Here is an 18,116-nt window from a genome sequence, read left to right as displayed (position 1 = left end):
ATTAATATAGATTTATCTATAATAAATATGATAAGTATTATGTTTCCAAAATATATATTTTATTTGTTAATAATAAAGATAGCATCAAATAAATCTTTTACTATCTTATATGATAATAAATTTAAAATTTTTTGTTAAAAAAATATTTATATTTTATTTTTAGTAGAGTAAGATACTTTTATTTAGAGTTTTAAAGAACTTTTACTTTTATTTAGTGTTTTAAAGTAAGATACTTTGGTTGTTTTAACAATCAACTCAATATAATAAAATTTACTTATTTATTTATTTTGATTTATATAATAAAAACAAGTAAAAAAGCTGAACAAATTTTATTCTAAATGCTTTAAATTTAATTCGTATTTAAATTATTTTTTAACTCGTCTAGATTTATTAAAATATTTTAAATTTAAATTGATTACAGTTATTTATATAATTTTATTAAAATAAATTTAAATAATGATGTGTTTAGATTAATTCGATCTTTTTTTCTGGTAAATAAAGATGAAGATGTGTGAATAGAAAAAAGAAAGGCAAACTATATGCTGCCAATTGTAAGCAGGAAACTAAGTCTAATCATAGGTATTAATTCAACAGCTGGCAGTTCAATTTATGAGATAACATCAGTTGTGTGATTAAGATGGTACAGATTATATCCTAAAAAGGGGTCTTTTCTAGTCAAGTTCTTAGACATTTAACCCCCACTTGAAAAAGCATTCTGAACTGCATTCCTTGAATCTTAGACTTCCTTAAAATTCAAATTTTATAATTAACAATGATACTTTTGAGGGTATTAATAGGTGTAGTGTGATGGCTAAACTAAATATTAATGTCGCCCTGTGTCCAAAACCCATTTATGTTTTGCACAATCAACTGTTTTAATTATATATTTTTCCCATGAAAAATACAATATTATATGCTACTGGGATACCTTATTTAATTTTAGGAAAAGGGTACAAAAATATATAGTATAAGGTTTAGCTTTGTTTTGTAGTTACAATATAAGCTGTATATTTTATTTGCGTTCATTAGCTTTCTAAGGTATATATCTCTTCTCATTGAGTCATAATAATTTCTAATTACTTTTTCTCTGTCCCATTCCTTAGGATTTTGTTCCCCAGTAAACTCCATGTACTTAAATCTCATATCTTACATTCTATTAAAAGAAAAGCATTTACAAGCATAGAAAATATTTACCTATTGGGGTAATATTTATAAATAATCTCATAAATATTTGACACATAATTTTTAGCATTAAATAATTATAATATAGTCGACTTTTTTTTTATATTTAGTGTTTAATAAATTAATAATATCTATTAATTAATAATTTTTTAAGGAATTAGGTTTATTTTTTAAAAAATAATTAAACTTAATAAATTAAAATTTAATAATTTTTTAATCTAACAAATATATTAATTATAAAATGATTGACAACAGGATATATCAAATTATTCAAAGCACTCAAAATACACATCCATCTATTCTTGGAAGTTGGAACTATTAGATTTTTGTCTGTGTAAAAATTAGTTAGAAGGTAATATCATGGTCTTCCATTTATTGGATGAGATGGGTGCTAATAATAACCAAAAACAAATGATTAGTTATTATTCTTAATCAATCTTTCTCATAGAGGTTAGATGAGAAATCAATTTGAACCAAATAAATCATTTTGGAGGATTACACATAAAATTAAAAAGTTGAATCAATATATAGTGAGAGTTGAAAACTTTACTATTTTCCCTAAGATTTTCTTTATATGTCACTAGATAATAGAAAAATGCCCCCTTTCTATCCCACATATTTCCTTTTCCTCTTAGGTTGCATCAAAACTTCCAAAACAGTAGGAGTAATGTTCCCATATTGGATACATGCTGGACACAAAACTCTTTGAACATTTTAAGGATCATTTTGAAAACTTTGAAAAGAGTTTATTTATTTACTAATCAAAATTTCTTTTAAAAAATGAAATAAAAATAATTAGAAATATCGAAACGAAAAATAAACAAAAGAACGTATTTAAGCATTTTTTTAAATTTTAATATTTAGTTAACTTTTCTACTAGATGTAGAATTAAATAATTTTTAAATTCTTTTTACTTGAGTTTATAATATAAATATTAATATATTTATACTATATTTTATATTTATAAATATAAAATTATATATTCTTACATAAAAGGTTTCTCCAATGTTTTGTGACTAACTTTTCTTTCTAAAAAATATATTAGATAATATTATGATCTAATTTCCGATTTTTATTTTCATGCAATCTAGTTTTTCTTCTATAGCATTGGGTGGCACGGGAAATTGGTGAGTGGATTGAATGGAATGTATCCACTTAGTATAGCAACAATTGGGGCTGCCAAAGGACTTTCATTGTCATTGCCTTTTTCTTGGGTCCATTATGGGGTCAATGGTTTAATTAATTAAATTAGTGCACTTACTGGACAATGATACTTTTGAGTTATTAGATTTGCTGGATTACGTATTTGTCCACCAACTTTACATGCAACTGCTTTCATTTAATATATGCTATATTATTATTATTATTATTAAGCCGCGAGTTTTATTAATTTTATAGCATTTTGGGAAAAAGGATAACGAATAGGAAGACAAAGGGAAAAGGAACTAACATTTTTCCTTGGAATGATTATAGCAATGTTACAGAAAGTACATCTAAAATTTATAATTCCTGATTCATTATTTTGTTTAAAACTTATGAGAAATATATTCTCTTTTTTTTGAAGAAAATGACTCTTAAAATATTATATGTATTTTTTTTATTTTCTTAAGAATTAAACTTTATTTTTTTGTTATTAATAAAGAATTAATTAGAGGGTGAAATAGAAATGTTTTGAAACGTACACGTATTTTGAGATAAACTAAAGTAGAAAATTAATATTTTTATAATTTAATAAAAAAAGATAGAAAGTATTATTAAGGATGCTTTTAGATAAGAGAGTGTCTAGGATAACAAAGAAATTGTCATGTGTCAATCTTCAATGGGATATTTGAACAGATTATTATTTGGCAATTACAACTACTAGTTATAGGAAAAGGCGAGAAAATTAAATTAATTATTTATCCGAACGTTTTTCATGACTGTTATTATTATTTTGACTACAAAAAATAATAATAAATTTATAAAAAATAATAATTTTTTAATATTTTATAATTATTTGTCACATTTTAAAATAATAATAATTTAAAATATTTTAATCTTTCTTAATAGAATTTCTTAATTAAATTGATGCTATAAATATAGTTGACATATTATTTTTTAGGATTAGAAATCATTCTAGAAAATTAATTTATTAGTTAATATAATTAAAATACTATCTTTAGAATTAAAAAATACTTACTATATAATAAATATAAATATTCATCATTAATATAATACTAATTTGTCAGAATAAATATATATATCAAAATTTTATATCTTAATTTATTAATTATATAAAATTAACATAATTTTAAAATAAAAAATTATTACATAATTAAAAACTAATTTATTAATTACCGCGACATTAAGAGATTTCAATGCAATATAAAGGATGGAGGAGTCAAAGTGCTATAATTTGCTTGAAATGAGGTTGTCCATTGCCACTAAATGGCTTTTAGAGGAGGTATTTATAGCCTTAAACCTCTAAGCAACTATTATAAAAGAACTTTAGTCTATAACCCTTGCACTAGCTCTATATTGTCAGAATGCAGTCACAGTTGCTATAAGAAAATAGCAATCGCAATTCTAGAATTACCGTCACGAATCTTAAAAGTGTCCAATTACTAGTGACACATGGTGCTTTAGTATTAGTCCTTAATGTGACCATTGACAACTTGGAAACTGCTATAAAAATATTGTGGTCATGATTCCTTGAGCGTAGTCGTAGTTCCTACTGTTCTTTTTTAAAATTGATTCGCATGTTATATCACGGTTGCCAATTATGTTGCAAAACTTTCTATAACTATTTGTCACAATTCTACGGTCGTGAGCTTCAATTGAGGTCGCTACTCACTTAAAGTCCTTTAAAGTTTGCATAAGTCGCGTTCGCAATTTGGATAGCACTTTTTATTTCTAAGTATAAAAGACTTTAAATATTAAGAACTGAGAATTTTATAAGAAAAATACTCAGATAAAATATTATATTTCTTAATTGATTATCGAGATCAAAACTTGAATATTAATTTTTTATGTGATTTCTCTATTTGATTTTGAAATATTATATAATGATACGATATTTATTTTTAAATATTTAATCTTTTAAGAAATATACATGTTTTTTTACAACTTAGGAAAAATATAAAAATTTGATGCTTTTTAAATATTGTCTAATTATTGTTCAGAGAAGCATTCTAAATTTTGCAAAAGAAAAACTAGAATTAAGAAATAAAAATGCTAGTAAATATTGATTAGTAAGTTTTGATCATCTACTTTCATCAATTTTATTTCAAGTGTTTTAAAATTGATGTTGGATGTTTAAAAAGTATATTTTAAATTTTTTAAATTTTAAATATATATATAATCTAAAATAGTTTGAAACAGATGCCAAGATATTTCAATATCGAAATATCTCATTATAATAATAAACTTGAAATGGTGGTCGGAATAAAATTCATAATTTTAGAAATCAGATTAAATCAAATAAAATAAAAAAGGATAATTGAACAAATAATAAATTTTTTCTTTCAATTTTAAATTTTTGATATCCATTTTTCAATTTTAGTTGTGGTAAAAATCGTTTTTACATATATACTGTATTATATGTTATAATATATATATATATATATATATATATGCTATATACTTAATTATTATTATTATTATTATTATTTTTATTGTATTATTATTTTTTATTGTTGTGTAAATATTATTATCATCATTACTACTATTTTTATTTACTTGTACTTTACTAGTAAAGTGTTTTTAATAATAGATAAGTAAAATAGCTAAGTTTTCGATTAATGAAAACTGAATTATTTTTATTAAAATTAATACATATTTTTAATAATATAATCATTTTTCAAGTGGTTTAACATAAATTTGAAAATAAAAAATCAATATAGAAGTTTTATTAGGAATACAAAAAATAATTTATACTCTAGTAGTTATTTTGATAGTAAATTACTTAACAAATAATTTTGAAATTCATTTTATCTTTAATATCATATTATTAAAAAAAATTATAATATGGGTTAGGAGAATATTGAAATGAATAAAAATAAAATTGAAGATGCCCTCTTTTGTTGAAAAAAGAAAAAAGAGAAGAAAAAATAAAATAAAATGTTATCTTCCTCCAGCGAAAAGAAAATTAGAAAAAGAATGAAAAAAGATAAAATAATTAGTGGACCACACAATCATATTCTATCCAAAATAAAGAAAAAGTAGGATGGATACTCTTTAAATTACTACTTTACTCCTATAATAATTAATAAGTAGTACAAAAATAGAAATTTAAATATTCAAAGAGGAAATATTCCATATTAATTTGTCTATGGAAGCATGAAAACGAAGCTAAATTTTATCTAATATTTTCTCTATTTTTTCCTGACATTCTTCTCCTTTTATTTTCATGAACATAGAGTAAAAAATAAAAGATAAACAGTTAATCATTAAGTGCAAAACACCTAATCACATTCAAAATTGCTATTAAGAGTTAAACAAATATTAAAAATACTCTTAATTTAATTAATTGTTAAGCTTTTTTATAACATACTTTTAGAGAAATATCTCTTGAGAACTAGCTTTTAAAACTCAAAATATCTAAATTTTATTTTTAAAAAAATTGACCAAATGGAATCCCAGAAAGGACTTTTAATGGGAGAAAAAAAAAATAGAAATGTGGCTAAAAGGAAAAGAATAAATATATTTCCTTAAAAAATGGAAAGAAATCTTTCACCAATATGGGCATCATTGCATCTAAATGATCTCACCTAACTTCTATAGCACTAAATCTTATTAAAAAAATAATAACAAAATTTTGCTTTAAAAAACAGAAAAGAAAAGAAAAGAGAGTCCAGTTTACAAGCTAATGCTACTGAGAAACTTAAAAGGTATTATTAGCTTTAGCATGGGGTTTACAAAATCAGACCCATTTGATTTTGTTTCCTTTACTTTTTCTTTCCCTTTTCAAAACAAAATCTTTTTGTCTGTCACTACCTGGCTGCATGGCTTTGAGTCCTTATGCATCCTATAAAGCTTACACGAGTATCTCGCTGCTTCCTTTGTCCTTTTCCCTTTTCTCTTTCACTCTCTCGCCCCTTCTATCTATCAACTTGTTCATGCTCAATCGTAGAAGTAATCATACAAAGATTGGGCGGGAATTCTTGTTTTTGCTTCAAGGGTCTGCTGCCAATCTGTTTCATGTGTGCCCTTTTGTAAGTTAGTCAATTTTTTTGTTCTAAAAAGAAAATAAAAATAGACTCCGACAAGAGTTCTAATTCCTTGGCTCACAGTTCTTGAGACGGCTCCAATACCATTAAGTAAAAGTTGGAGTTATTTGGATTTGTTTTTGTTGTATCTTTCTTGAGTTTAATATAAAACTTATTTGCTTATTGATATTTTCAAGCAATGTGTTCGTTTTCTAATCTCAGTGAAAGTAACAGTCGACTTGTGCGTGTGTGAATGTCATGGTTATTGTTGTCTGCTGTCTGCCCGTTCTGTTTTTTAAGTCTTTATTTTCAAGCGTGGTGGTGGTGGTAGTGGTGGCGATGCTTTTCCAATGTCTGTTTTTAAATTTTTTTTTTTTGTTTGGATGTGGGTCTTTAATATTTTGGGCTTGGATAATCAGGATTTTATATAGACCCCATTTTGTTGCCTCGTGTGAGTGCAATTCTGTGGATCCCATTATCTTTGTTATCTTTTTCTTTTAGCTCGCTTCTGTCACTTTGTTGGTGGCTTGTTTGATGAATATACTAAAAAATGCTGCTTATGCGTTTTAAATTCATTCATGATTTTATTTTATTTTTTTCAAAAAAATACTGCAGTAGAAATATGTGTACTTTTATAATTGTGATTTGTGCTCTCTTGGTAATACCCAACTTGGGAAGCTTTAAGAAGTTTATGTGGTTTACAGTCCCATTGAATAAAAGTTGATTCACCTTTTGATAAAATGTAGGACATAAATTTGGTATTAAGGACAACCTGAGAGGGTCATTCAATTGGTGGTTGTGGAGGTTGGGCTTGTAAAGTGAGCGCATGCCTGGAAACCAGTACAACGGTAACCCAACACCCTACTCAAGTCGTGTACAACGGCTGTTGCGAGAAATAGAGCTAAAGAAAATTTACAAGGCTTCTTCACATTCATCAAATGAGGTGACTGAACCATGTGAATATGATGTGCGTTCGAGAGAAGGTGACAACTCAAACAATTCATATATTGAGCAATACCTAGAAGGGGCAGTTGCAGCTTCAAGGGAACTTCCTGAGGGATGTGAAAAGAATGATGGTATAAAGCCTATAAGGCAACGCCTGTTGGTGGTGGCCAATAGGCTACCCGTCTCTGCTGTTAGAAGAGGTGAAGATTCATGGTCTTTAGAGATAAGTGCTGGAGGCCTGGTTAGTGCTCTTCTAGGTAAGTATCTTCTTCTATGCATTGTATTATCATCTAATGTGGCTAAGCTGAGTTTAGTTCTCTTGTAAGTTTGCATTTATCTTTTTGGCCATCGGCATCATTCTGCTTTGTGTCATAAAAAGATTATTATATGCCTTTCGTTGATTATATTTAACAACGAGGAATCTAATGCATTTTGGCTATCATCCAAGGTGTGAAGGATTTTGAGGCAAGATGGATTGGCTGGGCTGGGGTAAATGTGCCAGATGAGATTGGCCAGAAGGCACTTACTAAAGCTTTGGCTGAAAAAGTAAAATTCTATGCTTCCAGAATTTTTTTTATTGAATTTTATTGAATCATGAATGTTACCTATGCCTGACATGGATATCTTGATTTCACTATTCACTTTTTAATCTGCTGACCTCTCCCATCCTTTCAATTTTGTCAGAGGTGCATACCAGTATTTCTTGATGAAGAGATTGTCCATCAATATTATAATGGCTACTGCAACAACATCTTATGGCCTCTTTTTCATTACCTTGGACTTCCGCAAGAAGATCGCCTTGCCACAACTAGAAGCTTCCAGTCTCAGTTTGCTGCATATAAAAAGGCTAATCAAATGTTTGCTGATGTGGTCAATAAGCATTATGAAGAGGGTGATGTTGTTTGGTGCCATGATTACCATCTAATGTTCCTACCAAAATGTTTGAAAGAATACAATAGTAATATGAAAGTTGGTTGGTTTCTTCATACACCCTTTCCTTCTTCTGAAATCCATAGGACACTTCCATCTCGATCGGAGCTACTGCATTCAGTTCTTGCTGCTGATTTGGTTGGGTAAGCTTCACTTGTCATGTATGTCTCTCTGTTAAATTATATGGTCTCTCCCTTCTGCTTTTCATGGTTGAAATAATACCATGAAGCTGTTGGTATAAGATTGTGGCAGTTTTATATGCTGATCAAACTTGCAGACATTTTTTTTCCTTTTAATACTTCAGTTTATGATTGTCTTTCCATTTTATGCTATATGCTCTCTATAGTGATCTGGTTTTCTGACTGTTCTGAATTCACATTGTCTCTCGGGATTTTTCTGCAATTTGTCCAAAATATTATCGCAGTATGGATAGGAGATAAGGTGCTGATGTAGTGGCTCCTATGCTGAAAACAAAGAGACAGCTTGTGTTGTCTTTAAGTTTTGATATTCTCCCGTTGAACTTTATCTTACTTTGTTATTTACTACAGTTGCTGAAAAGCGACAGAACGTTAGTGCCTGGTAAATATGTTACATATGTGAATGATAAATAACACATAAGCTACTCTGCAAATTCCATTCAGTATCTTTATAATTTTGACACCATCAACTGTAGGAATGACTATAGGCTTGACATTGAGATATTTAGTTTGAGATTTGCCATCTGACAAAATATAAAACCTTGATATGGCATCTGTCTGTTCCAGCATATGTGGAAATCTCACGATACACCTGAGCTCTATTCTAACAGGAAAATAAATATGAAAATTGATTGGCACTAGAACTTAAATAGAAATGACCCATAAGATTTGGAATAGGTATTGTATGTGAAGAACAAAGCGGAACTTCTTCGAGTATGTTTTGAATTTCTCTCTCAAGCCTTCTCTTCTTTGCACTATAAGTTAGGTGCATTGATGTGCAATTTTATGGAGTTGTTCTTGTTTTAATAGAGCAGTTTAGGTTAGCTCCTCGTGGTTACTTTTATAGCTCCTTGTGGTCCCTGCTGCCTTTTGTCTTTGTTTGTTTGCTTAGGCGTGTCTTTGATAACTTTACTACCTCAAAATTGGTCAAATGAGCTGGTGAATAACCTCCTATACATTCTTAGTGAAACATGGGTATTGCTCCTTGAATGCACGGCTGATTAATTTGATGCTTTTCAGCAGAAAGGCCAAGTGAAGAGGATTATTTTGTTCTCCATTAGTTCTTGCAATTTTGCATTTCCTTCATTCCAATTTCTTAATTTCTTCTAAATTGGCATATATATATATATATATATACTTGTGCAAGGAAGAATCAGAGATAATTAGTGAAGAAGGACTAGTAGCACTAGACCTTCCTACATATATAGTCCTTAGTTGAGTAAAGTGGAGGTAAATCTATATGGCTGACCTTTAGCTAGACTGAGACTACGGCTTAATTGAGTTGATATATATGTCCATATAAATTTCTCTCTTATATTTATTGTCCTTGAATATATTCATATTCAGTTCAGGTGCTGTTGATATTTTCAGTAATTGCATCCACTTATTGCTCACTTTAGTGGCTTAAATGCTTGCATATGACATTTATTACAGATAATCAGGGGATGTAATTCTGTCTCCTTTTAATGTGTTAAATTGGCATTACTCATTCTAAGAAGCAGCTAGTTTGTGGAACCACTTGTAGCTTGTTTATGTCAATGATCAAGAAACCTTGATTAACTGGATAGGTACCAAAATCTGCTTTACAGTCAGTAACAGCTTTGTGGGTATGAACATGAGCATTTATGCATTCCGATGGCATAAATTGTTTGTGACTTCCAGTTGTCGTTGACATATATGGAGGTTTCAGAGACTTCTGTGCATCACTGTGGAATTACTTGTATCGAGTGTCTTAGACATAGATTATGGCACACTTAGAGGAAGTGAACGTATCTAAGTATGAACATATAATTAATAAATCAAATCCAAGTTTCTCTATCTGACTATGATTATCTATGCACACCTCTTCTGATCTATTACGATTTAGAACTGGACCCATTCCCTGAGGTAAGACATAAATGACACATGCGTGCATTCTATCACATAAATTATTCTGCTAAAACAGCCAGAGCATGTTAATTTATTGACATTGATGCTTCTTATAGGTGAATGCTGCATTCCTTTTTCATTGTAATTTGATGATCTTAAGTTAATTTAGTCCCCTCTATTCCTCTTCAATTTCTTCTCTTTGCCATGCATGTAATTTTTACTTCTCAAATTCTTACAACTCCTTTTAACATTCACCACTGATCTATGAAAATATTGGTTTTATTATTTTTCTTTTTTTTTTTTTTTTTGGGGGGGGGGGGATCATGTTTAAAAGCAAGGAGAATTTTGGTACTTAATCAAGATATAGTTCTTGTTTTGTTTAAACTGCTTATTCTTGATTACTACTTATCAATGCTTTTAGCACTCTTCCTAGGAATTGATATCACTGCAAGTTTGAACCATGATTTATTTTCTTTCTCCAGATTTCATACCTATGACTATGCACGGCATTTTGTCAGTGCTTGTACTCGTATTCTTGGACTTGAGGGCACCCCCGAAGGAGTAGAAGATCAAGGGAGGCTGACTAGAGTTGCTGCTGTATGTTTAAGCAGAATTATTCATTAATTGCCTTGCATCTCACAGTCACTCATCATATTTTTGGTGTTGCACTAAGCATGTGAAAACTCAACAGTTCTACATTAAAGAACTAACAATCATATTATTATCTGCACTAATACAGGGTTTTTTTTCTTTGGCAATATCAGTTCCCCATTGGGATAGACTCTGAGCGTTTCATAAGAGCACTAGAGGTCCCTCAAGTCCAGGAGCACATCAAAGAACTAAAAGAAAGATTTGCTGGCCGAAAGGTAGATATGGTCATTTTTAAACTTGTTGGCAAAACATTTTCAGAGATATGACTTATATTTTGCAGATTAATTGCAACATAAATATTTGTTGGCATTTCTTAGAGTTTGGGCTTTAGATTACTTCAGAAAATATCAATATCCTTTCAGTGTATGACTAACAAAATGCTTGGACTTATATAAATGTAGTCCAAGTTTTTGATTTTACAGTTCTATGAATTTGAAAAAATTGTGGTTACTGTTATCTACTGGTGATGCTGCTGGTTGTCCGGTTATGGCCAATCAATTCTCTTTAGCTTCTTTCCTGCTTAAAGGGCAAAAGCAAGCCATGTCAAGAAAAATGGTTTTCTGTTTTCATAAGAGATCATTTGAAGTACTGATTTTAGTTTTTTCTTTTTTAGTCGTGGAATCATCAACTATTTTTGTTTGTGTAGTTTCCACTTGAATCGACGACATTATTTCTCACTGGTTTTAGTTTCATCATATAAAGTCATCTATAAGACTACGTTAAATTGAATGTGTCCTTTATAACAGTCAATTGATTTGGCAACTGGCTTTATTTTGGAGTTTCAATTTTCATGTGGGGCTGAGTTTTAAGTTATATGTTAATTGCTAGGTAGATTTATTTGGTGGAGAATGAATTATTAACTGCATGTGAAAATTTTGAGCACTTGCATCGTAAAGATATGCTTTTATGAATAAACGTTTTAATAAAATAACCTTTTGTATCTATTAAGCTTTGGGTTATCATTAAAGATCAGCTGTTCTGATACCCCATTGTCTCAACAAGTGAGCATCACCAAGACTACCATTCTGAAGCAATTTGGCCTATACATGCTTGAGTTTTATATCATCGTGCATCATCTATTATATGGCCACTCAGTTTTTTCCATAGAGGTTTCTGGAACTATTGCGTTGCTTCATTTTTGTAAAAAAACTGAGACCAAGGAGTCTGCAGTGGGTAAAAACTTGTCATCTTTTATATAGTGGATGAGGATCATGTCATGACCTACTTTTCATTTAAATGGTTAATGTTGAAGCTACTTTGTCAATGAAAAAATTGGATGTCTTATTCTAGCAGACTCGTGGTTTTAACAATCCTTTTAATTATTAATTATTATTATTATTATTATTATTATCATTTTATGGTTGTAGGGATCTGTCTAGGTATGGGAGGTGTGTTATGCTCTCAATGTTGTATTTATCCCACATCGCTTGGTTACTAGGCTGTTATAGTGTATATAAATGGATTAGACACTCTTCCTTTGAGCTAGCTTTTGGGAATGAGTTCTACCCAAGCCTATTTATCACGGACAAAATTGGTTCCCATTTGCGAATATAAGGAGGGTTCTGTCTGATTGCTTCCTTGTCATGTCTTTCTTTGTTGAGAAAATGCTATATGGCTGGTTGGCTATGCGTAAATGTGTCATTATTGGCTGACTGGCTGCACATGAGTGTGTCCTTAGTGGCTGGCTGGCTATACATAAGAGTTCACTAATTTACTTTTTTTTTACTATTTAGTTTATTGTGAAAATGGAAGAGGAACAAAGATTATCACACTTAGGCATCCATTTCATTTCCATTCCTACTCCACTTTTAATGTGAACAAATTAGGGTCTGAAGATTATAATGGAAATGATGCCAAAAATAAAATCTCACATTCATGTTAGTTAAAGTGACTAAGATGTTCCTTGTGTACTGAGTAACAACTCAAAATTCTACAGATGGACGCCCATTTTATTATGTTTCCAAGACGACACAAATAGGATGGGTGTTTGTGTATCAGAAGTTAAGACTGTTTACAGTCTTATTTTAATTATTGTAAAAGGTACTATTGTAAGTGCTGTTGTTTGTGATTTATTTATTACTTGGAGCAGTTGTAAAGAAATAACAAAGAGCCTTGCTTGCATTCATCTACCAGAACATTTATGATTCTTCTCCACTGTAGTTTCTTTAGTGAAACCCTTGAATTCTTACTTTTACTACTACATTTGTCAAGGTCCCTGTTCCTTTTGTTTGTTATCAATGCTTATAAATTTGTTAATTAACAGGTAATGTTAGGTGTTGATCGCCTTGATATGATTAAGGGAATTCCACAGAAGATACTAGCATTTGAAAAATTTCTCGAGGAAAACTCTCACTGGCGTGATAAAGTTGTTCTGCTGCAGATTGCTGTACCAACACGTACTGATGTTCCAGAGTGTATGCTTCGTAACTTGCTTCTTGTTTACTGAGCAGTGCTATTATTATATTGTCTGCTTTAGAATCTATCTGTTTCTTGGCATAACTACACTAATGAAGCTTGCTATTTAACTTGCTTAAATAACAAAAGCTGAAATGAGAAAGGTCTATCTTAGTTCTTGAGCAAATCTTTCCAAAGTGCCTATGTTAATTTTATCCAAGATAAGTTACAAAATGAGAAAACAAACAGTCCCAAATGTTTATATTATATATAAATAATTTAGCAAGTGTATAAGAAAAGTAGATTGTAATTGTAAGAAAGAAAAGGTTGTTGTCTTTGTTGCTATGGCAATATTCAAGGATTGGAATTTTTAGCTATACACCACAAGGACAATATTGGGATTTAATTGTTATTCTTTGCCATATTGGTGAAAATATACTAAATATTCTGACAGGGGTGATATCTCTCCCCTTTTTATTTTATTTTATTTTATTTTTATCTTGGTACTTTCTTAACAAATATTTTCTGTTAATTTTCTTTTCTTTTTCTTTAGTTTCTTAGCGTCCTTTTGAGGGTCAAGAAAAGCTTCTGTCTTTCTGTTTTTCTTGCTTTAGGATTTTCTTTCACAGCTTCAGTTCTATAGCTTTTATTTAATGATGAAAAATCAACTGAAGGTCACCTTTTAAATTTATCAACTTGATTATTTAAGTTTGAGCAAATCCTTATCTTCCCTGAAAATTACTACTTAAGAACTACAAGTTTTTGTCATGTTTTAGTGATTTTGTATTTCTAGGAACTTAGAAAGGAGATTGTACAATATCTTGTGCACACACATTTAGGAAGTGAAATAATTTGACCAGCAAGAAATACATGATGGCAAGACAAAATATTTTTCTGTGTATAAGTTTTATTTTGTTTAGAATGTATTAAATTGCCTAGCTAGTGGGGTAGCCAATAATACGTTTTTGAATGTATTACCTCCAGGAAATAAGATTTCTTTGGTTGATCGTTTCCTAAATATTGTAGGATTCAATCTTTTCTATCTTTTTTTCTTAATAGGAAAAGAAATCTTATCTATTTTCTGCTTAAAGTTTGTAAGATGCTTTTTTAATCTGATAAATGAGTGCGTTGCGCATAATTTTTGTCAAATGGATATAGTTACCTATATAAATTTTAAACGCGTCATAAGTGTTCAAGCCGTGCCCACTCATTTGCCGCCTGTTGAGTGACTCCCAGTGCTTGAGAATCACAGGTTCAATGTGCCCTTAAGTTTACACTTGCTTCTAATTTGGTTAATCTGCAACATATGTATTTATGAATTTTTCTTTTAGAAAGTTTTTGGGCTTGCGCTTGTAGTTATAAGTAAATGGCTACTTAGCCTTGCATCACTGTGTAAATATGGGTTATATTTCTTTCAAGAAAATTGTTGACCAATTTATGTTTTTGTCATACTGCTCACAGATCAAAAACTTACAAGCCAGGTTCATGAGATTGTTGGGAGGATTAATGGTAGATTTGGAACACTGACTGCTGTTCCAATACATCATTTGGTACGTGTTTGACTGCTTGGCCATGTTGTTTAATATGAATTGCCCATTGAAAAATTAATCGTTACTTTAGATTGTTAGCTGGAGAGTGCATTATCTCCATTATACACCGTGGAATATATAGCCTTAGACAGATCATATTTGGTTCTAGAGGCTGTATATGTATTTTCATGAGGAAGGGTAGAGGCAACATTGCACCTGAGCAAATATTACTGTTGTGGAAGCTTTGAGTTAGAATTATTATAAATCAATAGCATATATATTTGGAAAAACTGTTCAGTATTAAGAATCTTTGAAATCTTGACAAAATTAATCTCTTGCCAATGAACAAGCAAGATCACCAAGGTCTACTAAGAAAATTTAAATTGTCAAATCTGCAGATTAAAATACAAGAATTTGTGGAGATAATAATTTGGGAGGTAAGAGTTGATGAAAGCCACATATCTGTTTCACAAATGAGAATGCCAATATATAGGCTTATAACTTGAAATGCAAGAGTAAACAGAGAAAGAAAGGAATTGTTTATAGTGATATGTATTGAGGAATTTACATGTATATATACAAGCTAGTTTGACCAAAATAGGAAGGTCAACTACTGATTACATCCCTATAATTAAGCTATTGTATAATCATACGATTTTTTTATGATTACGTATAATCTATACTGATATGTATAGGTTGTAACACTCCCTCTCAATATTTAGCATAGATGTTAATCATGCCCCCAAGTTTGTTATAAAGGTAATTAACCCGAACTCCATTTAGAGTATTTGTGAAAATATCTCCCAATTGTTCCCCAGTCTTCACATATCCTGTGGAAATCAAATTTTGCTGTATTCTTTTATGAGCGAAATGGCAATCAATTTAAGATGTTTAATTCGCTTATGAAACATGAGATTAGATGCAATATGAAGAGCAACATGGTATTACACCATAACTTCGCTGGTATTGAAGTCTTAAGTCCCACTTTAATCAGGAGCTGATATATGCATATTATTTCACACACAAACTGTACCATGGCCCTATATTCTGCTTCCGCACTGGATCGAGATAGATGTTGCTTGTTACACTTCCAGGTGACTAGGTTTCCTCCAACAAAAACACAATAGCCCGATGTTGATATTCTATCCACCTTGGAACCTACTCAGTCTGCATCTGCAAAACATTCAATATATGTGTGTTCATGATTTGCATCTAAGATACCACGTCTTAGTGCTCATTTCAAGTAACACAAATTCTAAAGTTGCCTAATGATGAATTGTTGGAGCAAACGAATTCACCATACTGATAGAATATGCAATATCTGGACAAGTTACTGTAAGATATTTCAACTTCCCAACCAGTCTTCTGTATTTCTCAGGATCCTCAAACAATTCACCATTTTTTGTAAATTGTACATTCGGAATCATTAGAGCATTGGCTTTGTCCTTAATTTTCTCATCTCAGTTAATAAATCAAGCACATATTTCCTCTGAGATAAGAAGATACCGGTCTTACTCATAACCTCAAGGCCCAAGAATTACTTTAACATTCCTAAGTATTTCGTGTGAAATGAGAATGAAAAAAAGACTTGAAGAGATGAGATTCCTATAGTATCACTCCTAGTAATGATAATGTCATCCACACATACAAATAAAAGAATGATGCCAGCTTCAGATTGTTTGTAGAAAACATAGACTCAGAAAATATTCAAGGAAAAGTGTCTTGATTGATTTTTGAATGAGTACAATGTCCTCTTTAAATAAGGAGAGGAATAATAGGAAAAAGGAAAAAATAAATGTAATATGGACAACTGCCTATCTTTTCTAATTTATAGAGTTGACTATCTATATTTACATAGAATACAAATCCTAGCATATATCTGTGATATGGCTGAATCAAAGCCAAATCTCTGATTATCAGACTTTCCAACACAGTGATTAGACTTACTTTTCATCATGCTACTTTTCAATAGTTTGACTAAATTTGCTAAATTAAGCACGAGGACTTTGTCTCAAACCATATAGGGAATTGCAAAGGCGACAAACTTTCCCATACTCTCACTAAGCAACAAATCCGGGAGGTTGCTCCATGTACACATCCTCCTAAAGCTCATTGTAAAGAAAAACATTCTTGATATTTAGCTGATGTAAATTATGAGTTGCTTGTATAGAAATAAATAACTTGACAAATGTCAATTTTGCAACAGGAGAAAATGTGTCCGAAGAATTCACCCTATAGGTCTGAGCATATCCTTTGGTAACAAGACGAGCTTTTTAGTCGAGCAATAGATCTATTAGGATTAACTTTAACTGTAAACACCCATGTATACCCAATGTCCTTTCTCCTTGAAGGTAAATCAACCAAAGTTCAAATACCGTTGTCATCTAAAGCATACATCTCCTCAAGTATTGCTTTATACCATCTAGGATGTGAGAGAGCTTCATGAACAATTTTTGGAATAGAGATAGAATTCAGGGAGGCAATAAATGAACAAGAAGGAGGTGACAAATGCTGATAAGAAACAAAAGAAGAAACAAGATAAGTATATTGACGTTTAATTTTGCATAGAGAAATAGGAAGATCATCACTGGAAACCGAATCAAATGTTAGAGTTAGTGCAGGACATGAATTAGGAGGATGCTGTTGTATGGAGTAAACCCGATCAATGGGAGGCTTGACATAAATTGGTCCAGAGATGGGTTCAAATGATATGATAGTATGAACTAACAAATCAACATCCTCTCCCTAACATATTGGAATAGTTGTTAGAAAGTACAGTGTTCCTTCCATGAAAATAACATCAGTAGAGATAAGGTTTCTTTTAAAACTACGACAATAACATCTATATCCTTTTTGAATATAAGAATAAACCAAGGAATATACACTTTTAAAGATTTGGGATGTAGTTTGGTGATACGAGGACGGACATCCCAAACAGAACAAGTACTACCAAATATTTTAGGATCAATAGGAAATAATGAGTTATTAGGGAAAAAATACTATAAGGAGTTTCACCATGAAGAATATATGAAGGCATACAATTGATCAGGAACCATGTTGCTGAAACTGCGTTAGACTAAAAAATTTTAGGAACATTCATTTGAAATATTAAGGCTCTTGCTGTTTCAAGCAGTCTATTCTTTCGTTCTGCTACTCCATTTTGAGATGGAGTACTAATGCAAGAGATTTGATGAAGGATGCCATTCTAAATCATATAATTTTGAAAAGATAAT

General features: G+C 30.4%; 1 protein-coding gene across 3 annotated transcripts in view; it reads left to right on the top strand.

The window, feature by feature from the left end:
• The window catches only part of LOC8269054 (alpha,alpha-trehalose-phosphate synthase [UDP-forming] 1), a 38,830-nt gene that overhangs the window by 4,661 nt on the left and 16,053 nt on the right, over window positions 1-18,116 (top strand). For 2 of the 3 annotated variants that reach the window (XR_007217299.1, XM_048379060.1), the window contains exons 2-8: window positions 7,115-7,570; window positions 7,762-7,859; window positions 7,998-8,386; window positions 10,792-10,906; window positions 11,074-11,175; window positions 13,224-13,374; window positions 14,816-14,904. Coding sequence is in view for 2 of the 3 variants with exons in the window: in XM_048379060.1 (XP_048235017.1) it covers window positions 7,195-7,570; window positions 7,762-7,859; window positions 7,998-8,386; window positions 10,792-10,906; window positions 11,074-11,175; window positions 13,224-13,374; window positions 14,816-14,904 (1,320 nt within the window). In the remaining variant the exon portion in view is untranslated. Of the gene's footprint in view, window positions 1-6,135; window positions 6,375-7,114; window positions 7,571-7,761; window positions 7,860-7,997; window positions 8,387-10,791; window positions 10,907-11,073; window positions 11,176-13,223; window positions 13,375-14,815; window positions 14,905-18,116 lie in introns of those variants that run through there. The other variant, XM_025159462.2, reaches the window with a different exon arrangement.

Source organism: Ricinus communis, chromosome 9 (genome assembly GCF_019578655.1).
Source record: "Ricinus communis isolate WT05 ecotype wild-type chromosome 9, ASM1957865v1, whole genome shotgun sequence".
In the NCBI taxonomy this organism is placed as follows: Eukaryota; Viridiplantae; Streptophyta; class Magnoliopsida; order Malpighiales; family Euphorbiaceae; genus Ricinus; species Ricinus communis.
This window is presented reverse-complemented; position numbering and strand designations above follow the sequence as displayed.